Raw genomic sequence first — 24,739 nt, forward strand, 5'->3', positions numbered from 1 at the left:
TTTTATAATAGTACTATTACTAATGCATAGTAATACTTTTTTTATTATTATCAATTTATAGTAATAGTATTATCATATTATTAAATAAGATTATATAATTTAATGTAAGGTGATAGTTATTATATGTCATTTAGTTATAAATAATTCTATGCACATTAATAGTAATCAATCCCATGCATGGAAAAATAAGCATTGAAATCAAGTAATAATACATCAATCTATTAGGAGAATTATAAGACTCGAAGCATGAGGGTAGTAAGGTATTAACACCTTGAACCGACCACCATGGCCGAGAATTCTCCATGTTGCCAGAATATTCTGATGTTGTCAAACATATGCATATGTCGTTGGCCTTGGATAGAGAATGCCCGTCCAAGAAGAATCTTAAGGGGTGCACTCCCGCGAAGACGGCGAAGTAGCTATGAGTTATGAAGCCCGATCTGGAGACGTCCTTAAGATTAGGGTTAACTTAGAGGGTAGAATAATATAGTTAGTTTTATTATTATTGTGATTCTAACATTTATTTTGCAAGTATTACTTGTCCCTAACTAACCCTATTAGTGGGGACATTACAATATACAATATTACACTATTATTTGTTAAGAATATTAACCAGATAACCTACAGGTCTGATAGTACAGACCGTACTTCCTCTTCTTATTATATATCTCTAAACTGGTAGTATATTATATATATAACTTTCCTAGGAGCCGACGACTTCTCATGAAGCAATAGTATGATGCTTAATTAAACTAACACATAGTTAGGTGTTATTAATTTGTCTTCCCTAATCGCCAACTTAAGGGAGTTTAGTTAGTGCTAGTTTAGGAAGGGTTATGTCCCTTTGAGGGACATACCCTTTAGGAAGGATATATAGGGAGGTTATAAATACAAATTAAGGACACGTAGCTACAACAAAGTCTGCTCCTCTAAGTATTTATATCCTGCAAATTATATCAGAGATACTCCCTCACAATCAAAAGTCGAATATTCATTATTGGATCTGCATAAAATTAGGCATTAACTCATCAATACTTGGAATTCTTAGAAGACCATTCTCAGCATTTAAAGACTAGATTAAAAGTCTGATTCAGAGATAAGGAATTGGCAGAATCTTTACATGGTATCATAGCTCTGGTAGTCGAACCTAGGCTCTGCAAAATTCAATTATCAGAGTCTATATATATCTAGCAACTATCTTCTATCTTCAATGGCATACACAATCAGACCTGAGGACAGGTTTGATGGAAAAGAGCACTTTGAAGCATGGAAATTCAGAATCATGATGATTATTGAAGAGAACGATGTAAAACAATTCGTTGATGGACCATACAAACAACCCCCAGTTGAACCTCACAAATCTATCTAGAGCAGAGGAAATAGAAAAGCTATTCAAATCATCTTGGACGGAGTAAAAAATAATATTGTACCTATACTTACAAAACATCAAACTGCCTTTGATATGATGAATGCATTACGAAATGCCTATGACGTAAACAACGCAACTAGGGTTCTTGCACTAAAGAGGCAACTGAATCACATTTAGATAAAGAAAGGAGAATCAATAAATTTTTACTTCCGAAGAGTTGTCGGCATTAGAGATGAACTATCAAGCATAGGAACCATCATTAGTGACACATAATTAACACTTATGGCTATAGATGGATTGCCAAATTCATGGGAGACATTTGCACAAGGAATAAGTGCCAAAGATAAGCTTTCGGACTTTAACAGACTCAAGAATGATTGTCTTCAAGAGGAATCCAAAAAACTAAAGAAAGGAGGGAAACCAAAAGTAGAAGATGAAGAACTTCACGTTCTTGATACAAACTCCTATAAGGGAAAGAAGAAGCATTTCAAGAATAAAAAGGGAAATCAAAAGAATGGAAAACCCAAGAAAAATCTATCTAAAATAAAGTGTTTCAAATGTGAAAAATTTGGAGACTATAGATCTAATTGTCCTAAAAATTCCAAACAAGCAAATTGTACAAATGTCATTAGAGAAGAAGATACTTATGATCTTGAGAACCGTGTTTTGTATTCCCCTCTATCAAATGAAATTTCAAATAAAGCATGGGTAATTGATAGTAGATCTTCTAGACATATAACGGGATACAAAGAAACTTTAGATTCTTTATCAAAGAAGGTTAACGGTGAAGTTACCATTGGTGATAACTCAGCACACTTCATTGAAGGAATTAGAAAGTGTACTTTGAAACTAAAATCAGGAAATACTCTTCTTCTTAAACATGTACTCTATGTACCAGGAATTAAACAAAACCTAATCTCAATTACAACACTTGAAGATGATGGGCACAATGTTGCATTCGTGGATGGCAAAGTATTAACTTGGGCTAAGAACTCCTCTATCAAGAAAGAAAAGTTAATTGGTCAAAGAAAAGGATATTTGTATGGATTGAATATAGAACCTAGTCGTTCTATTCAAGCCCTAGTTCACGAAGCTGCAGATACAAATGAAATATGGCACAGAAGATTAGGGCATCTAAATTTCAAAACTTTATCAACTATGGAGAAGATGGTTACTGGATTACCTAAACTAAATAAAGACCACCCAAGTATTTGCAAAGGGTGTGCTCTGGGTAAGAACACCAGAAGTCCCTTTCATGATAGTACTAGGAAAACAAATAATGTACTAGAATTAATTCATTCTGATTTATGTGGACCCATGTCTAGTTACTAGAATTAATTCCTTCTCTAGGAGGATTCTGGTATTATATCTTATTCATAGATGACTTCTCTAGGAAAACATGGATTTATTTTTTTAAATGCAAGAAATCAGAAGAAATACTACAAAGGTTTAAAGTATTCAAAACATTAACTGAAAACTTTTCAAGGCATAAAATTAAAACCCTCAGAACTGATAACAGAGGAGAATATACCTCAGATTTGTTTAAAAGGTTTTGTAAAGAGTCAAGGATTAAGACACTATTCCTTATAATCTAGAGAAAAACGGGGTAGCAGAAAGAAAGAATAGGACAATTATAGAAGCTGCTAGAGCTATGATTTTTGATCAAAATCTAGAATATTATCTTTGGGCAGAAGCCTCTTGTACTGCTGTATATGTTCAAAATAGAAGTCCTCACTCTATCTTAAAGATAAAACCCCTAAAGAAGTATTTACTAAAGTAAAACCCAATATAAGTCATCTTAGAATTTTTGGGTGTCCTGTATATATCCATGTTCCAAAAGAAAAGAGAATCAAGTTAGAACCCTCTAGGAGGAAAGGTATTTTTGTAGGGTATAATGAAACATCTAAAGCATATAGGATTTTCATACTTGGATAGAAAAATATTGAACTTAGCAGAGATGTAATTTTTGAAGATCTTACATTCAAAAGAGCCATAAGTTCTGATGAACCTTCTCCTTTATCTAGTTCTAAAAAAAATAGTGAATCTAAGTCCCAAAGGGAGAACTTAGAAGAAATCAAAGATCAAATTCAAAATATGAACCTTGAAGAAAATTCAAAGAAAAGACCACTTTGGGCCATTAAAACAGTTGAAGCAGCTCAAGACTTCGCTGCACCTTCCAGAACAGTCAAAGAAAGCAAAAGACCTAAAAGATTCTCTGGTTATACAACAAACATGAGTGATTTATCTAAAACAGAGCCAACTAATCCATTGATGCTATTAAACATACAGCTTGGAAAGAAGCTATGATAGAAGAATACCAATCTATTATGGAAAATGATGTTTGGGGAATTGTTCCAAGACCTAAAGGCAAATCTATTGTTTCTTCCAAATGGATATTTAAAATAAAGCATGCTGTTGATGGTAGTATTGAGAAGTATAAAGCCAAATTTGTAGCTAGAGGATTTTCTTAGAAGGAAGGGATTGATTATGAAGAAACCTTTGCTCTTGTTGCCAGATATACCTCTGTAAGAGCAGACTTAGCAATTGCCGCATCAAAGGGATGGAAGGTGCATCAGATGGATGTAAAAACAACATTCCTAAATGGAAAGATTTCAGAAGAAGTATATCTGGAGCAACCGGAAGGATTTGAAACTCATGATCCTAACGCGTTTGTTTGCAGGCTCAAGAAAGATCTCTATGGGCTTAAGCAGGCTCTCAAGGCCTGGTATGAAAGAATTGATATATATCTCACCAGCTTAGGATTCTCCAAGAATGAAGTTGATCCAAATTTATACTATAAAAGAGATAAAGATGATATGGTAATTCTGATACTGTATGTCGATGATTTACTAATAACAGGTGATGATCATCTCATAGATCAGTGCAAGAAAGATCTAACTAGAGAATTCGAAATGAAAGATTTGGGACTCCTTCATTACTTCCTAGGAGTGGAAGTACGACAGAATTCTGATAGTATCATACTTAATCAAGGAAAGTATACATCAGATATTTTAAAGAAATTTGGAATGTAGAATTGCAAACCTATGTCTTCTCCAATGGAAACTAATCTACATAAACTTAAAGAAGCAGTAGCAAAATCACCTTCCATAGATTCTACTCTCTACAAACAGATGATTGGGTCCCTTATGTACTTAATAAATACAAGGCCGGATATTTGCTATGCAGTTAATGCCCTAAGTCAGTTTATGTGTGAACTGAAGGAGATTCACCTAGTTGCAGTTAAACACATAATGAGATACCTACAAGGCACCCTAACTTTTGGAATCAAATATGAGAAAGTTGTTTTAGACTTGCATAGATTCACCAACTTAGATTGGGGTGGATGTGTTAAAGATAGAAAAAGTACTTTAGGGTGTTGTTTCAGTTTAGGATCAGCTATGATATTTTGGATTTGCAGAAAATAGTCTTCAGTAGCTCAGAGCTCCATAGAAGCCGAATACATTGCAGCAGCGATGGCCTCCCGAGAAGCAGTCTAGCTGAGGAAGTTACTTGTGGGATTATTTCGGCAAGCCATGAATTCTACGATTATTCATTGTGATAATTAGAGTTCCATCAAGCTCTCAGTGAATCCAGTTTTCCATGACAGGTCCAAGCATATTGAAATTCCTTACTATCATGTAAGAGATATGGTAGATAGGAATTCTGTAAAATTGGAATACATTTACACTGCAGATCAGACAACAAATATACTCACCAAACCTCTATCTAGAGCAAAGATAGAACATTTCAGGAGGAGGCTTGGTATGGTTGAGTTGTAATCTATTTGTACTCTTTTGATTATTAATAAAATAATTTTATTTCGTCAAGCTATTGACTGTAATGGGCTCCACCATGTGTATTCATTATTTAAAGAGGTGATGATCTCTGAAATAATGAACATTTGTATAAAAGGCATTATGAGAGATGATGATCTCTTAGATAATGTTCTAAACAGTAGATTTTACTATAAGATCTAGATGAGTTTTGGATCATATTGTGATGTTGACATTGCTATGTTCATGGGTCACAAATTGGATAAAGGAAGAATCACAGTATTCTCTAGGTTTATCCTCTATTCTGGTAGATCTTAAAACTCAGGATCTTGTTGTGATATAGAAATATCAATTTCTATGAAATCACACCTTGGATAAATGAGGAGATTACTCTTCAGATTTATCTTGTATAATATCACTAGTAGCAATGATTTGTCATATCACAGGTTTAGTAATATGACTTTGTATCATTTGTTCTATAATAACACATACTAAGAAGAAACAGACAGATATAGAGTATTAATTCTTGCTTATTCATCTATGTTGGTGTTGCTAGATATAATCTCTGTAGAATTATCAGGTTAAGAGGGAGTGTTAAGAATATTAACCAAATAACCTACAGGTCTGATAGTACAGAACGTACTTCCTCTTCTTATTATATATCTCTAAACTAGCAGCATATTATATATATAACTCTTTCTAGGAGCTGGCAACTTCTCATGAAGCAATAGTATGATGCTTAATTAAACTAACACATTGTTAGTTAGGTGTTATTAATTTATCTTACCTAATCGCTGACTTGAGGGAGTTTAGTTAGTGCTAGTTTAGGAAGGATTATGTCCCTTTGAGGGACATACCCTTTAGGAAGGATATATAGGGAGGTTATAAATGCAAATTAAGGATACGCAGCTACAACAAAGTCTGCTCCTCTAAGCATCTATATCCTGCAAATTATATCAAAGATACTCCCTCACAATCAAAAGTCGAATATTCATTATTGGATCTGCATAAAATTAGGCATTAACTCCATCAATATTCAGAATTCTTAGAAGACCATTCTCAGCATTTAAAGACTGGATTAAAAGTCTGATTCAAAGATAAGGAATTGGCTAAATCTTTACATTATTATTTATAAATAATATATTAGCATAATATGTTATTATTTATTATTATCATACTAATAATATTTTGTTTGTTCATTCCAAATAATATACAAATCATATTGTTGAATTAATATATTACATATTATACTTTATTAATTTATATATCATATTCTTAAATTATATTATAATTTAAAATTTATTCTTTTATTATTGAATTCTTTATTCGAAGTGGGGACATTGCAGGTTGCCCTTCCCAAAATTGCTTGTCCTCAAGCAATTCAAATGTTCATTGTAACTCTAGTCCTGAAACGACAATCTTGATTTGTTGTAGCACTTGGGATCGCTTCTCCTAAGTGTTGCTTTCTTCCTGGATGAGTAAGCCTTGAGAGATATAGAGTCTTTGCTTTAATTTCTTTCTAGGAGCTACAACTTTCATTAGAATGTCCTCTTAACCTCAACACTCACTGAGAATACCCTTGATCCAATCTTGAGAAAATGTCTTCAATCTCAATATTCACTAAGAATGTTCATGATGCTTGATAGTCCTTAAGAATGTCCTTGTGACATTCATTGAGAATGTCTTTGATTCTTGGCACTTACTAAGAAACATATACTAGGATATATAAAAACATAAAGCATGCACAAAATATATATACATTAGTGTATGCAAACATGATGTAGACACATTAATGCATGAAGACACGATGCAAACACGAAGTATACACATTAAAGCTTGAAGACATGATGTAGACACATTAATGCATGAAGACATGATGTAGACATGAAGTATACACATTAAAGCTTGAAGACACAATGCAGACACAAAACATACACATTTTACAAGCTTTGGTAGATTCCTTCCTCTAATTACAATTTTCGTGTTGCTGGAGTTGGTGGTAACTAGCTCCTTGACAGATAGAGTTGTATCATATGTTAGTACTCCAAAACCATGATAAGAATATTATTCAATTTTGTAAGTCATTGAAAACATAAGATCCTAATTCCCAATTTAATCCCTTTCTTTAGAACCTGGGGGAGTACTGCCTGGGGCTCTAATTAATAGAACAACTCTCCACTAAGCACCATCTCCTCACATTACTTCCTCTTTTTAAGACCTTTTCTAAGCCTTTCTTAAGAAGAGACTGTGATCAGGTGCTTAGCCCCCTAGGAGAGTGCTTCCTAGGGTTCCAGCTGTCTTGCACAACTTAGAATAGCTCTTGAGCTGCACACCATCTCCTCACAAAACTTCTCACTTTAAGACCTTATGGATGATCAATCTTGATATATCCATCCTTCCTAGGAGAGAGTTCTTTCTCATCCTAGGTCTTATGGATACCCAATCTGGGTGTATCCATCCTTCTTAGGAGAGATATTACTCATCCTAAGCCTTATGGATAACCACACGGGTACATCCATCCTTGTATATGCATTTGTTTAATCATATACTAGTTCTTCAGAGAATACTTGGTTCGCTACCTTACTTAAGAATATTCATTTATAGAATATCTTGCAAAGTCCTTTGGAGAGGCTAGCTCTTTGCCTTAAATCCTTCTAGGAATTATTATTGTCCTCTTATTAGTGTCTACCTGGAGTATTCTATTTCTTGTTTCTCTTGATCTCAACATATTCAATATTTTGATAGAATTTATCGTTAATTGAATTCTTCCCTTGACCACTCATTGCTATTGATGTTCTTTCTTTTGTATATTATGTTAAGTACATCTATGTCTTCATATGGATGCCATTTATAGATGTCAATCAAGGTAGAATGAATTGTGTTGATGGTCCTCAGATTATTATTTGTCGAAGGGCTAATGTTCTACTTTTTTTCACAAATCTTTTGTAATGTCTTGTATAATTTAATCATGGCTATCATAAAGATCTTTCTACCATTTTTCATATACTTCACTACTGACAACAATCATTATTTAAGCTTCGCCTTTTAGGATGGCAGGATCATGCTCTGATACCACCATAATGTCCTCTATCCGATCCTATGAGATATTGTTGAGTTTTTTGGATCTGCTTCAAATTTAATGGCATTGCCTGTTGAAGTATATGTTTTCCAAATGCAACATCCTCTTATTTATATTGAGCATAGGTTATTGAATAGACATGTCTATTCAATAATCAAATAATTAATTTATATAAACTTAAATATATATATATATATATATATATATATATATTTCTCAGATATAATAAGTTTATATCTCATGTAGAATTATATCTCATATATAATTACATGTATATCCATAGAGTTATCCGACAGAAGCTACCAAACATTAACACTCCCTCTTAGCAAGGGATGATAAACACCACAAATATTACACCATTGGTAATATTAAGAATATCTCAGAGGTTTTCCACCATTTCATATAGCATACGATATCAAGAGTATTGATCTCCAGAATATCAACATATGATATTCATCAATTTCTCAAACTAGGGTACGATATCACATTTCATATCAAGAGTCTTGATCTCCCAGAATATCGACATCCGATATTCATCAAGTACTCAAAAACAAGGTTTGATATCGCATTTGATATCAAGAGTATTGGTCTCCCAGAATATCGACATCTGATATTCACCAAGTACTCAAATAAGGTTTGATATCACATTTGATATCAAGAGTATTGGCCTCCCAGAATATTAATGATATTAACCACTTACTCAAAACATTTAGATATCACATTTGATATCAAGAGTATTGGCCTCCCAAAATGTTGAGATACAAGACATTCACCATTTACTCAATTTATTTTATCTCATAATACAAGTTTATTGTAAGCTCAGCACCTTACAACAACTTCTCCAAATACAAGTGATGATCATTTGGAAGTCGTCACTTCCTCATGATGTACACAGGGGATAGGCCCATATAAAAGTCACATGGTCACAGTCCTCTTGACTGTGACAACTTATAGATCATTATAGAAACCATCTCAGCATGGTTTACTCCCTCTTAATCAACAAAATCAGGTTCACTGAAGGTTAACCAAATAGCATCCTCACTCTTCTCTCTCTAAATCTTAATCTCCCTCTTTTTCCTACAAGAACATTCTCGGAGGAAAAGATCAAGGCAAATAGCTCATATAGAGATATAAAATAAGAATGATAGCATTAGTTTGATGTTTAGTAATTTTTTTCATGCATATTACTAACAACGATATAAATGATTATACCATAACTCTTTATTTTATATTTTCAAAAATTAAGATAACATAATGCTTAATTTTATTCATAATATAACACTTAGTAATAATCAATTCATTTGATATCACATATCAAATATATATATTATGAATTAATTCATAACATATAACATATAGCATATTAGAAATATGTAGTATGAATTGATTGAATTTTAACATTAGAATAAAACATAAAATATATCATACCTTCACCAAGAATTTATTTTGTACTTTTCCTCTTTCCATTCAACCGTATTACTTAGAGAATTGATTTAAAATATATTATTCCCATTTTAGGTCATCTAAAGGTGCACGGACACAATGAGGTGTTGCATGCCTATAATTTCTTCCAAGAATAGTCCCCTTCGTAGCTTTTCTTTGTAAGATATAAAAGAACTCATCGGTCATCTAGCTGGTGGTTCCATCGGCTTCTATATTTGTCTCTTCAATGAAAACTTTTTCGTATCTATATGATATTCTCTCATGTAAAATGTATCTTCCTAATCTTCAACCTCTTAGGAAACAAAACTATCTGATGTGGAATTCTTCCAAAAGATTTTCACGTCTAGTGTAGATCTTGCAAGCCGAACAAAGATCCCGTTTTGAAGCTGTACAAATTCACATACATCAAATCTCTAGATTTTCTTTGGAGATCTTGTAGTGCCTTTTTTTATGACCTATTGCTGTGATTTGTAAGACCAATAGAAGCATTTCTTTTATAATCAAATTCGTACATAACCAGAGTAAAACATTAAAACTCATGCTTCTGAGGGATATATCGAATATTTTAAGACCAAATCACATTCAGACTCGTATAAGTTCACAAAGTTTAACATCTGAAACAAGAAGGCATTCCTCCCTCACATCCACATTTTGAATTAATATAACTTGATTGACTATGTGTATTAAAATAGCCATATTCGCATCTTCATTGTAATATGAAATTATCTTCACGTTCACCCATTTACTCTGTATCGCTGGTCTAAATTTTGAGCAGATTAGTGTAAATCACTATTAAATTTTCCATATCAACTTCTCTAATCTAAATCATCCAAATATGACACTTGTTGATGCGCACATTATTCTTCAGTAGTTCATTGTTTTGTCATTTACTTTCCTTTCATGTGTGATAAATTATAATCATTTCTTACACTTGCAATTTGGCTCTGATACCATGTTGAGTTTTCTGGATCTGCTGCAAATGTAATGGCATTGCCTATTGAGGTATATGTTTTCCATATGCAACATCCTCTCATTTATTTTGAGCATAGGTTATTGAATAGACATGTCTATTCAATAATCAAATAATTAATTTATATAAACTTAAATATTGTATTATATATATATATATATATATATATATATATATATATATATATATATATATATATATATATATATATATATATATATATATATATATATATATATATATATATGTTTCTTACATATAATAAGTTTATATCTCACATAGAATTATATCTCATATATAATTACATGTATATCCATAGACTTATCTGACAGAAGCTACCAAACATTAACAGATATGGAACTCAATTCCATCATTTTAATTTTTTGATACATCTTTCTATGTGATAAATATTGATATCTTTATCTTGTTCGAACCACTGCACCATAAAGTATTATTCACAAATGATAGTTTAATTGTCCTAAGGGTTTATATTATTCCTTCTATATTTTGCAAGTATGTGGACAAGTGTCCTTTAATCAGCTTATTCTCCCTATATTTGATGATGTATGCAGATTCATTTCTTATTCCATCCACATCATTTACTGACTATAGGTCTATGAGCCTTTGGAGTAATTTCTTCTATTATTAGTCAATGTAATACTGTCCCAGTCCTGGAGGTCTGTCACAGTTATTAATTAAAATCCCATTCAAGATGATCATTCACATACTGATATAATACTCCCTCTTATTTATTCTCTAGATTCTCTATGTTTATCACTACTTTCTGACATCCCTTATCTCCAATGCATTTGTTTGTCATTAGTCTTATACTGGGTGGAATGGGTACCCTCTTTACTTAATCAGCTATAGACTCTAGAATGCACTTCTGATCTGAAATATTATTGTTCAAATACATTTGTTCCTTTGTACAGAAATAAGCTTTGTGGTGTAATTATATATGAATAATAGGATATAACAGTTTAAGAGACAAAGACAGTAATTCAAAATCATTTCACTATTGTTCCAACATAGATTTAATATGGGATACAAATAGTAAGACTTATTTGATGATTATGTTTCCTGTGCCTCCTTTGTCTTATGTGTGATGACTTTCTTCCTCTTCACTGAGTTAATTCTCTTGTTTATTCGCCTTTGTGGACTGCCACACAAAAAAGACTTATCTCTGTCTGCCATCTTGGAAAGTTAGGGTTGAATATCACAATGCTGAGTCAGATTTTGGTGCCAACTATGTTCTTTCATCTTCTATCATTCTTCTATATTTGATCACTTCCAATCCTTATTCCTCCTGAACATGATCAACAAAATCTTTCCAAGTTGCTGTCTTCAATTGTTACTATCATGTTGCTGTCAAGTTGTTGTCTCTTTTGCTGCCAAGTCGATGTCTCACCTAGATGGTCTTCAGTCATAACATAGAGACCCCGGTCGACCATTATTAGGAAGTCGTACACATCTTTAAATATTAATTTGTGAATTTGCTGATCATCTCAAAACCTAGGTGCTATCACATATGAATTTTGACTGTTCATCAATGATTTCCTTTGTCTGTAAGTTCCTCTTGTTGCTGGTTAAGACTCTTTATCTTTTCATTTTCTGAGTGCCACATTCATCTATATTCTGATTCTTATTATTGAATCTTCATTCCATGTAAGGTGCTATTTAGTCGGTGTCCTCTGTGGTATTATGGTGACTTCCTTCACAATTTTTATCTAACATCTATTCCATTATTTCCTCAAACTGACATTATTTGTTAGTTCGTATTGTTTATAAGCTTCTGGATAAATTGTTCGGGTTTTGCCACCAATGCTTATCTATTCGAGTCTGGTGTGAATTGATTATGATGAATATGAGTTATTGATTGCCTTTGCAGGGACATTGCTTTTGAGATATGGAGTTTCATCATTCTTTGATTGTTGTCTGATAGTAATTAAAGATTCATATGTTCTTTGATAGTAATATGCAGATATATCTGATGCCAAATGATTACAAGTGTATAAATAGTTTTTCCATCTGTGGTATATATTGATTTGCCCCATCTAAAATGTCCTCCGTATGATATCAGTTGCTGCAATATTGAGTGCTATGTCCTTAAGACTGCTCTGACAATCTGTAGATGAATCATTCATATTCACTACTTATCCAGTCTTGCCTATTACTGTCGGTGGAGTCATCTTGTCCAATTGGGATAGTCTGGCATTTCAATCATTTCTGATCTATTCCTCCTTGTCTCTGTCCATATGTCATGCTGTATATAATTACTGTGATAATTTCATTTTTGTATCCTTTTATTTCTTCTCTTCTCCATGCTCTGACTATTTTGTGATGTTGCCTTATGTATATGTGCCCCAATAGATAGATTGTATCTCTTAGATGGGTTGTGACTTTTAGTCATGTTATTATAATATGTTTATTGTTATTAGTTTGTTCCTATATTGTTGAGTAACATAGACCATTTTCTGCAAATGTACTAACATTGCCATTGTGATTGATGTCCTCGAAATGCAGACTCAAAGACTCATAAATATGAGAGGAGATGAAGAGACGTGTCTCTATACTTAATCGTCATTAGTTAATATATTAATAATAAAGATAAAAATATGTATATATATATATAATATAATATATGTAATATATATAATATATATAAGAATATTTATCTAATGATGATTTACTATTAACAATGTATCTCATGATCGAATCAATCTAATTGCAACTACAAACTTAACAATCCCTCTTAGTTAGGGAGGATTGATATAGAACACATTATGCTCTTGAGTATATGAAGAGATATTATCTCAGTATGATATTCTTCGAATGGCATATTTAAGGATATCAACATAAATCCATCAACTTAAATGTTATCTTTCGATATAATCCGAAGTATGATTCAACAAGAAATATCAATCATATAATATTGATCATACGTATATTCTTTTGGTATGTGCACTGGCATCAAATCCTTGATGCCTACCAAAAGAATATGTTATATCCTAGAAGGATATGAGTTATCTGATTTCCGGCACTCCAAGACAACAATTTAATATAGTCTATTAGATAACAAGAAATCACAATGTCATGGTCTCTATCATGATAAGTATCATGATCTCTAGCACTATGGGACAACAACTTAATGAAGTTTGATCATGATATGTTCATTATCATGACTTCTAGCACTCTGGAACAACAACTTAATGAAGTCTGTCATGATAACATGTCTACCATTTATAAGATCGTCACCTTACAATGGTTACCTTCTATTTATATATGGCAATGAAAAATCATCACCTTTCATTAAATATCATATGTGAAATAGTAACCACCATGAACCAAGTCAAAGGGTGGTACAAAGGCTTTCGCCTCAATTCTCTCTCATAGAGAAGAATGCATTACAAAGAATTTCACTTAGACCTTCTCCTAATAGAGAAGATATCATTCACAAAGAATTACACCTCAAAATTCTCCCTTTGAACAATGATCCTGGGAAGGCAAGTCCAGTAGTTACTCCCTTAGAGGCTCTCTTCCCCCAAGGATTCTTGTCAGACTCACTCTGAATCTGATATCAATCTTCCAATTTTCTACTGATACGTCAATACTTCCTCATGATGCACTCAAGAGAAGGCCCATCAAAATCATGCAGTCAGATATATTTCTAGACTGCCTCTGGGTATCAATCTTCTAAGCTCCTATGTTGCCTTCGAAGAAGTGTCATACTCCCTCTTACTGAAGAAGTATACTCATGATCTCAATCAAGAAGGATATTTTCTTCAAGAGCCTCATTGCACTAATGAATTCTAGATCACGGCTTTTTTTTTGAGCTACTACCATAAGATTGAGTCTGCTCAATATTTGGTAGCATGTGTAAAGTACCATCCTTCTTTTCCGACAAGATCATCCCTACACACAAGGAAAAGATCAAGGCAAATACTTATATAGTATGTATAGAATTACAAATAGGAGAGAGACTACGATGAGTAGATAATTGTAAAAAATAAGAATACTTATCTGCACATGAGGGTCCATAGATATTTGAGAATGGAACCTCTCCTTTCTAAAGATGGTTCAAGTGGGAATGGAACATTGTTTATTATTCCCCCCACAATGTAGAATTCCCTCTCTTATATCGTTGAACAACTTTGTGTCTCATGGAATACGTTTATAATTATGCTTCATCTCTTTATTGAAAAGTCAAATCAACTCTCTTCATTTGTGAAGAGAGATAATTTTCTTGGTGATGATAGGCACTATGCCTCATTTATGATTAAATGGAACTCCTTGTATTGATTTTGTTTAATTCAAATGATTCTACCAATCTATAACCGTATGAAGTTTGCTTCAAGTAATATATGTGGAAATTGATGATTCTACTTGATAAACTAGTAAAGTAGGGATCCTAGTTGATCAATACTTTCTTCTTATTAAAAGAAACTGCTCCCTGATAAGAGGGATCCTAGACACATCTGAAACTCCAACCTTGGTGTCATCCTGATTGGACAGAAGATATCATAAACACAGTTTGGAGAAAAACAATAGTGGATGAAGTTGTACAGTTGATTTTACAAACAGACCGATCAAGTTGCATTTAACATTATCATATCTGTCCATACGATCTGTACAAACAATTTCCATCAACTGACTCATTCCAGCAATACTAAAGCCCAAACCAAATCTCCAACCACATGCCATAGCAAAATTCTAGATGGTTTTTATCCACATGTATAAGTGTCTCTGATATCTGTTGGAAGTGATGTTTCTTTCAATAAGTGCCTTTGAAATTTCTTTAATTGCTTTCTCAAACTCTTAGTATCCTCATACCTTGCAGGATGAATCTGAAATAACAACTAATATCCTGTTGCTGAAAATATGTCTCCGACTCTGTCAATACTTCTAGTTACAGGAGCATCAGCGGCCTCAGAAGAATATGATAGTGCTGATAATACTGATGTCTGGGAGATATCTGAGACTTAGTCCAGAATCACACACAGCGTACCAATACAGGGACCCATGCTGGAATTTTCAATGCAATCTTGGGTGTTATCTCTGGTATTTGTTTTGTGTATGTAGGTTTGAGTAGTCACTGAACTCTGCTATATTACACTGAACTCTCCGCATTACTATGTACTATTTGAATCTTCTCTTCTAGCAATAATAGGAATAACACTTCAGATACAGTCCTGATTTGCAGACTTACTTTGAATTAGCAACCTAAAGAGAATTAATACCACAAACTGGAAATATCTATGTGTCTATCAAATGGAACACTGCACTCCAGAATGATCCAGTCATTTATTCTGCACGTCGTATCAAATCATACCACCAGAATGGCCTTATGATTCTCAGTCACAAGTGAATACAAATACTCTGTATTTTCCAGAATAATTTTTGCACACGCTAAAGAAGAATACAATGATACATACCAAAACAAAAGTCTTTGACCCGAACACTCAACAGGAAATCATTTGAATTGACAACAGTTATGAGCAATGTAGCTTTGAATCCTCATAAGATGCAAAGGGATGTGGTACACATACACGTCATTATCAACTTCACACAATCATCAACTCATTACTCAACTGAATCCCATTCTAAGTAAGGCAACATGATAATATGATAAATTCAGGTCCTGTAAATTAATCTTTGGCAACAGAGTTTGTGAACATTCAGGCCCATTCATACCCTCTGATTCAACCAAATCAACACTCAATATGCAAATTCCATTTGGTCCATTTGTGCACCCTACCAATGTGTTGGGTTTGTCAGGCTCATAACCATCAACATCGTGTGGGGAGCTTAAAAATTGTTCAGTCAGTCATTTCAATTGATACTACAAACCACAACACCTCTATAATTCTCGCTCTCTCATATACAATCACAAATATCATGCGACTTCAAACTCCATGGTCAAGAAAACAGAAACATTCAGCAATCAACACCATAAATATAGTGCAACTCTTTCAATTTTACAGTATCACGTCTCCAAAGACTGCCATTATCAAAGCCACGAATTGTGTATGGCTCTCACGGGACATGGCCTCTAGATACTATCAAGTATGGAGTGTTGGTGATGCATCTTCAATTCATCTTGATTGGAACAAGATTATCTATTTCTCGATTCAAACATGGATATGAAGTATGTCAAAACAGCGACCTTGATATGAGATCCCTAGCCATCTGAAGGCACGAATATGGTTTATGCAAATTGCAAATTTCGTGTCCAGGACAATATACACCTCCTGATATATAACTTGTATATTTTTATTTTGTTCTGCACAATTATTTTCTAATGACTTCACACACACATATGTAGGCCCAATTTTGCTTCAGTTACTAACAGTTCTCAAAACTGAACATATTATTTTAAGAATTGTGCTTAAGTGTTTCGATAGTTGTAGCATAGAAGTCATGATGTTTGATTACATTGTTTTAAATATTTTTCGACCGCCATGTCATTTGGATCTGTTTGAGTGCCTACCCATTGAAGACAAATTCAATATTATAATCAAAATTATTCGTGAGACGACATGTTTTTCACAGATTATCGTTTGTACATCAACACTTCAGATTTTGCCGAAATATAGTTAAGGATTGTAAAATATTCATGACTCCAAACCAGTGTCTTAATGGGTTCATTTTGTCTCATATACACAGTTTGAAAAAATATTATCTATGATTTGTGTAAGAATTTGGTATAGCTATGGTACCATGAAAGAATTTTCCTAAGGCAAGAATGAAATGCCAAGATCTAAAAGCTCAAGAGATAGCACAAGAGAGACAAGCTATGATCAAATGAGAATGGATTGATCAGATAATTGGATGAATACATCATAGAAGAGCCTTGTATATAAAGGCAATTAATATGTCGAGGACTCATGCAAAGAGATAAGCAACAACTAAGCACATGTCCACCAAGATGGTGGATTATCCTCCATTGTGTATGAATGTATGTGCAACAATGAGAGGATAAGAATGCAAAGGTGTATCTCACAAAGAGATGTAGTAGACAACATGTGCTCAATTCGAGTGCAAACTACTGTTTTGTCTACATGACAACTCATATGAATATGCAAACTCCTAAGTGTCTAAATGACAACTAATATGAATATGCATTATCCTAAGTAAACTTAAGTAAAGTGTAAATAGTAAATACTTATTTACACCAACAATCTACATGATGGTCTGTCTGCCTCCCCTCCTAATAATCTTGTTGATGTCTGCACAAGAAAAACTTCAATACAAACAATTCATTTATTGAAGGCAGTGATATCGTGGCAACGCTTTCAAACATCTAATGACAAACTCATGTCTGTAGATGACCTGCATTAAATACAAAGTTGTCGACTTGGTAATATTAAATAGATATATGTGACCTCCAAAGTTATCACACTCAACCCATTCATATTAACAGCAAAGAAATGGAATCGTATTGTTGCTTCCTTACATTTGCCACCTTGCTCTGATACCATGTTGAGTAACATGGATTATTTTCTGCAAATGTACTAACATTGCCATTGTGATTGATGTCCTCCACATGCAGATATGAAGACTCATAAATATGAGAGGAGACATATCTCATGAAGAGACATGTTTCTATACTTAATCATCATTAGTTAATATATTAATAATATAAATAACGATATATATATATATATATATATATATATATATATATATATATGAATATTATTATATATAATATAATATATGTAATATATATAAGAATATTTATCTGATGATGATTTACCATTAATAATGTATCTCATGATTGAATCAATCTGACTGCAACTACAAACTTAACACAATATTACAATATTATTATTTATAAATAATATATTAGCATAATATGTTATTATTTATTATTATCATACTAATAATATTTTATTTGTTCATTCCAAATAATATACAAATCATATTATTGATTTAATATATTATATGTTATAATTTACTAATTTATATATCATATTCTTATATTATATTATAATTTATAATTTATTCTTTTATTATTGAATTCTTTATTCGAAGCGGGGACATTACAGTAAGTGGGTAACATGTTATCATTAGAAGGTATTTATATACATATACCTGTGTGTGTGTGTGTGTGTGTGTGTGTGTGTGTGTGTGTGAGAGAGAGAGAGAGAGAGAGAGAGAGAGAGAGAGAGAGAATGTTCCCTTGAACAAAGAAGCCATCATATACTAAATTGACAATATAGGTAATTTGGGACCTAAATATAATTTTGCCTAAACTCAAGGGTGTTTTGGTCTAGCCCTAAAGCATTTGGATAGAGACAACTTACTGTCTCTTTTGGCATAGAAAGCATGCCAAGGATAGTATCTGGGGCCACCTCCGTATATATGAGGAAACCACAAGCATTATTATTGTAAACAATACATCACAAGCAACTCGACGAATATATCAAATGGGCAACCAGAACCTCCACCTGATATTGCATATAAAATAAATTTTGATGGAACACCATGGGATAATCCAAGTCAAGTTGGGGCAGGTAGAGCCTGCAAAGGTTGTGAGGGTCAGCTGGCTTGGGTTATTCTGTTTTTCATATGCATAAGACCATCAATAATCAGGTGGATTTAAAAGCTTTCTACAGGACTCAGATAATTAAAACAAGAAAAACCATAAAAGGAAAAGAACTCCAAACTGTAAGTTAAGGACGAGGATGGAGAAAATACGGCTTCTACATGTATTAATATAGGATGGCAGGAAGTTGGGGGGCAACAGGGAGGGGTTGAATGTGTGTAAGAATCCTCTATCACAGTTGTTTGTACAAAATACAAAATATTGTGACATGTGGGGTGAGCATTGTAACCAGAATTCTCTTCCAAATTGAAGACAAATGCATGTTGATTTTTATGGATAAAACTTGGCAACAAAGAATTATTAATTGTATGACTATGCATGGTGCAATGACATATTTTTCCAAATGTCAACAATGAAGACAATTTTCGGTCTTTACTAAACTTTATATAAGAGAATATAATGTTGTACACATTTTTGTATATGTTAATATATAAATGATAGTTACTTTATATAGCAATACTCAAGGGTAAATATGCAAAGATATTTTCCATTTTATAGCATCAGAGTTTTCATTTATTGATTGGAAGAAATTACCCTTGCTAGTTTTGCAAGCTTGTACAAAGGATCCACAGCTGCTGATGATGTTGTCCCTATCTGAAACATTAGACACCCCGTCTTCTATAAATTAACTTACAAAAGATGATTAGACAAACAAGTAATGATTGATATTCAAAACAAATTACTTGATGATAAAGAAAAAAGTGTATATGATGTCTTTTATGCTTCAAGAAGCCCTATATTAAAATTTACAGTTCACAACACTTTCTCATAAAAATTTACAAAGTCAATGTTTCTAGCCACAAAATGTGGTTCATCATTCCTCCTGAACGACAATGTGTGGTCCAAGACACTGATTCTTAAAAACAGGTCGCTTGAAAGTTTAATTTTCAAGAAATTATTCTGCAATTGTTCTAGATGTTGTATTTCTTAGCATTGTGGATTGCGTAAGGTTTCCCTATATCTTTTGTGCTTTAAACAATAAGGAAATGTGCACTTCGTTCATCATGTTAATCTAATGGACATATATCTTTCACAGTGGATTAGTGGAAGTAGAAAACTGAGAATAAATCCTCTCATAACAGACCACGCATGATTCACATACCGTTGCACATAAAAAAAGTGGATTCAAACCATCACTTATATCTGCTTCTATGTATTTGTGAACAATGTCCATAGACAAAGCGTAATTAGTAGAAGAATCTGTTGATAGCACTCTGACATTTTTTTGATGTATTCCTGCGATCTGCAATGCAATGCAAGAGCGTGAAAACTTGAATAAGAAAATCAAATTCACGATTGCATTTGTCTCTTAAAAAAAGGTAGCTTAGAATGTAAACAGATATTTACTGCAATACATTAGTGAAGATCAAAAAACTTTCTAAAGTGGTCAGGTAAACTCAAAATACCAGATGTGACTTAGAAAAATACACAGACGAGCATAAATGATTTAGACATTCACTATTTAGTTTTTTCTTCATGTTTGATACAATTTAATTTAAACTAGCCCAAGTGAAAGAAAGAAGTATAATGTAAAAGTCTAAAAGAGAATAAGGTTGGGGTCTCATGGAGGGGAGCTTCCTAAAAAATATAATTGAAGCTGCTGAGATTTATAAAGAACATTTTAAAATTGCCGGTCCCATGAATTTTGAAGTGCAGTTCAGCTTAAAAGTCTGAACTCCAAAACAGAAGGAAGCTGGTGCTCTAATGAATACAATACATTTGTCTTCTATGCTCTCTGCAATGATAATAAAAAAGTGAAAATTTTCATTTTCCCTCCAAAATTACTTTTAAAGAAAAATCTAACTTAGATGTTTGACAGGTGGTACATAGCAAAGTTGGTGGGACAATTTCTAGCCCTTGCCCTTTTTCACCCACTCAAATATGCAAGCCTGAAAAGTAGGAGCTCCAATCTTCTAAGAAAAGATTCCAAAAATTCCTATAGCCAAACAAATTCTTCATAGGACCTCCACTTCCTGAATAATAGAAGCTTTAGCCCCCCAATGGAATCCCACCATAAGAGAAAGGAAAAGCATGGGAATGTAGTTTCAGATTATTGCATATAGCAGATCAACCTTACCACAAATCCTATCTACTATGCTGGCATGGATTCTTGATTATTTAGTTTTGAAAGGATTCACTATTTTGAAAGGAGTTTGTTCATATTCATGGTGATCTCATACTATCAAGCATCCATGGTAGGCACGGGAACAATCAAACATGTCTAATCAAACCTTGTTGAGCATGATATATAGTATTAAATCCACGACAACTGAGAATAATGGAACAGAAATGGGAATAGTAGTCTAAGACTTATATTTTAGTGGTACTGCAGATTAGTGGAGTGTCGTCAATCTCCAGACATCCGGGAATACTCTGCTTAAATTAAGAAAAGGAAGAGAATATATTTATACAGCATAGTCCTCTGGAAATTGCTATCTACCTGCTGTGTATTGTTGGTGAATTCACTTATGTCAAAACTTCAATCTGGACAGGGATTAACATTCACAGACTGTGGCATTTCTGGAATAATAGTCGGGTCAAGTTGCTTGTGATGTTGTAATAGATTGTTGATCTACTATTGAAGAAAATCGTAAGGAGAATACATAGAAGCTGGAAAGTCTTGTTGTTTATAAGTTTCAATATTGAACTCTGAGTTGCCATCAAGAGGGTTGGAGAACAGGCATCTACGTAGATCTAGAGACTGTTCACAATGGTGTCTTTAGTCGTGCAGTGGCAAAGAGATAATAAAAAAGGATATTGGTGTTAGAGAAATTTAAATGTGGAAGACACAAACAGGCACGTGCCCTACTGCATAGAATGCCTTAAAGATATTATCATCTCATGGAATGCTTGGTGCAGGGTACGGAGAGTGCAATATGAATTTGTACGTAGAAGCAGAGACATATACAAAATAGCCCATGACAATATAAATGCTAGATTTTGATGAAATATTTGGTCTGAGCAAAGAAAAAACTGATATTAAATTCCTGTAAAAGTCTTCATGTGTGATATAAATACTTGCATAATATAGTCAGTGGACAGATATTGACATCAACCTCATAGTACATATATCGTTCAGATTGATAAGAGGTATCCAGAAAGATAAATATTTCCATCAGTTTTCATGAAGGGTAACAGTTTGGCTTTTCAGACATTATACGATGATAACTGTGTTTGTTTTGGAGCACATACAATGATTACATGGGAATATTTCAACAATTCTCAAATCGGAACCGCCTAATAATATTGGCTAACATGGAATATTTTTGCTGAACTGTCATGCATTTGAAAGCAGACTATGTCTTTATAATACTACAACACTGATGTAATAGAGTCGCTCCTATATATATAGCTACCTTGTCCAATAATCAATATTTCTTATGGGATTGTTGTTGTCCATGTTAATTTGCCAAGATTTCTTGAACATGACAAAACCATCATTCCAAACATCAGTATAGTCGCTGCATATCTTATGGAACCAAAATACAAAAGTCTTAAGCCGGATGCTTTTAGAGGTTTGGAATAGCATGGAGGGCAGAGTTTTTTTTCTCTGTAACAACTTATACTTCATTCATTCGATCTATGACAACTTATACTTCATTCGATGGAGATAATTTGAGGGATACCAATGATCATGTCCTTACAAAATTCAAATATACACTGAGATCACAGACGGCTTACAGGCTCACTTCTAAAGCAAATTGGAAGAAATGTTCTGACTCTATAAAATGGAATGAGTGGGAATTTACATTGTGGGGGGCTAAGGATAACCAATGTCCCATTTCCACTTGAACCATCTTTAGACGAGAGATGTCAAGGAAGGGACATCATCAGAGTTTCAAATCTAAATCATCCTTTTATTTGATGCATATGGGCTTTCATTGGAGCAACTTGTATCAAGAATGTTGATGAGCAGAGGAAGAATGATGCATTAGGAATGTTGTTGAGTGATAACATACAGGACTATGAAATATAGACAAGACAAGGGGCTCTTCCATTAAGAGGGAGCAGACTGCAGTGGAACTTTGTTCTAAGATCAAGATTGGTCGTTCAGATGATCTTATGACAGTAATTCAATAGTGATTAAAATAGTAATCATATTCTAAGAAGTTTTCCATACTTGAATGTGATGCAAAATTGTTCAAAAATATTAGTGGGGACTTCACATTGTGGGAAGGAATGATAAACAATGTTTCATTCCCACTTAGGGGAGATCTTCCATTTATGTGCATATAGGTATTTCTTATCTTTGAGTATTACATTTATCTACCCATTGTAGTCTCTCTCTTAACTGTATTTCTATACATGCCATAAAGAGCTATTTGCCTGAATTACGTTCTTGCAGGAAAAGATACTTGAACATGCTACCAAATATTGTGCAAAACTAAATTTGTGCTTCAGTCAAACTTTTAATGACCTTGATCATATTGATTTAGAGGGACTCTAACACTTTATTGGAGACAACTTTGTATAGGGAGGTTAGAAGGTTGATGTTAGATTCGGAGGATTGCTGCGAATGTACTAAGCACTGCCATATTCTTGGTATGTGTGTTCCAATGGCAACTCTCCTCATATAAATTAATGCAAGCTATGAATAGACATGTTTGTTAATTAATAATTAATATTATAACCATAGTTATAATATTATTATTAAATTAATTAATTAATAATAAATATAACCATAGTTATATATATGATTATTATATTAATTTATCTCATATAATAATAAACACACATATATAACTATATCTCATAGATAATTATATATATAGGTTTATCCAACTAAAGCTACCACACATCAACACTCCCTCTTAGCTAGGGAGGATAAACACATGATTATATATCTCCTCAATATAAGAATGTCTTTGATCAAAAGATATTCAACATTTAGATATCACATTTGATATCATGAGTATTGGTCTTCCAAAATATCAACATATGATATTCACTAGTTACTCAAATAGGGTTTTGATATCATATCTGATATAAAGAGTATTGGTCTCCTAGAATATCGACATCCGATATTCACCAAGTACTCAAATAAGGTGTCATATCACATCTGATATCACAATAATCACCAATTACTCAAAAATAAGGTTTGATATCACATCTGATATCAAGAGTATTGGCCTCCCAGAATATCAATGACATTCACCAAATACTCTTAGTAATGGTCTTCCAGAATATTGAGATGCAAGACATTCACCAATTACTCAATTTGTTTGATCTCATAATACAAGTTATTGTAAGATCATCACCTTACAACGACGTCTTCAAATACAAGTGATGATCACGTGGAAGTTGTCATTTCCTCATGATGTACGCAGGGGTAGGCCCATTAAAATCACATGGTCATGATGTATGAATCACTGTCCTCTTGACTATGACAATTTATTGATCATTGGAGAATCCATCTTGTCATGGTTTACTCCTTCTGAATCAATATGATCAAGATCACCAAATGTTGACTAAATCATATCCTCTATCTCACTCCCTC

The 24,739-nt window shown here is 33.1% G+C and overlaps 1 protein-coding gene across 1 annotated transcript in view; it reads right to left on the reverse strand.

Moving 5' to 3' along the window:
- LOC149541327 (tyrosine decarboxylase 2-like) overlaps nucleotides 1-24,739 on the reverse strand; it is a 176,252-nt gene that overhangs the window by 74,221 nt on the left and 77,292 nt on the right. Inside the window, exons 5-6 of the mRNA XM_089796611.1 lie at nucleotides 20,345-20,485; nucleotides 19,777-19,836 (exon numbers count right to left, since the gene is read on the reverse strand). Of these exons, the coding sequence (XP_089652737.1) occupies nucleotides 19,777-19,836; nucleotides 20,345-20,485 (201 nt within the window). The remainder of the gene's footprint in view (nucleotides 1-19,776; nucleotides 19,837-20,344; nucleotides 20,486-24,739) is intronic.

Source organism: Cupressus sempervirens, chromosome 8 (assembly GCF_028749045.1).
Source record: "Cupressus sempervirens isolate cs-2001-9-10 chromosome 8, ASM2874904v1, whole genome shotgun sequence".
NCBI lineage: Eukaryota > Viridiplantae > Streptophyta > Pinopsida > Cupressales > Cupressaceae > Cupressus > Cupressus sempervirens.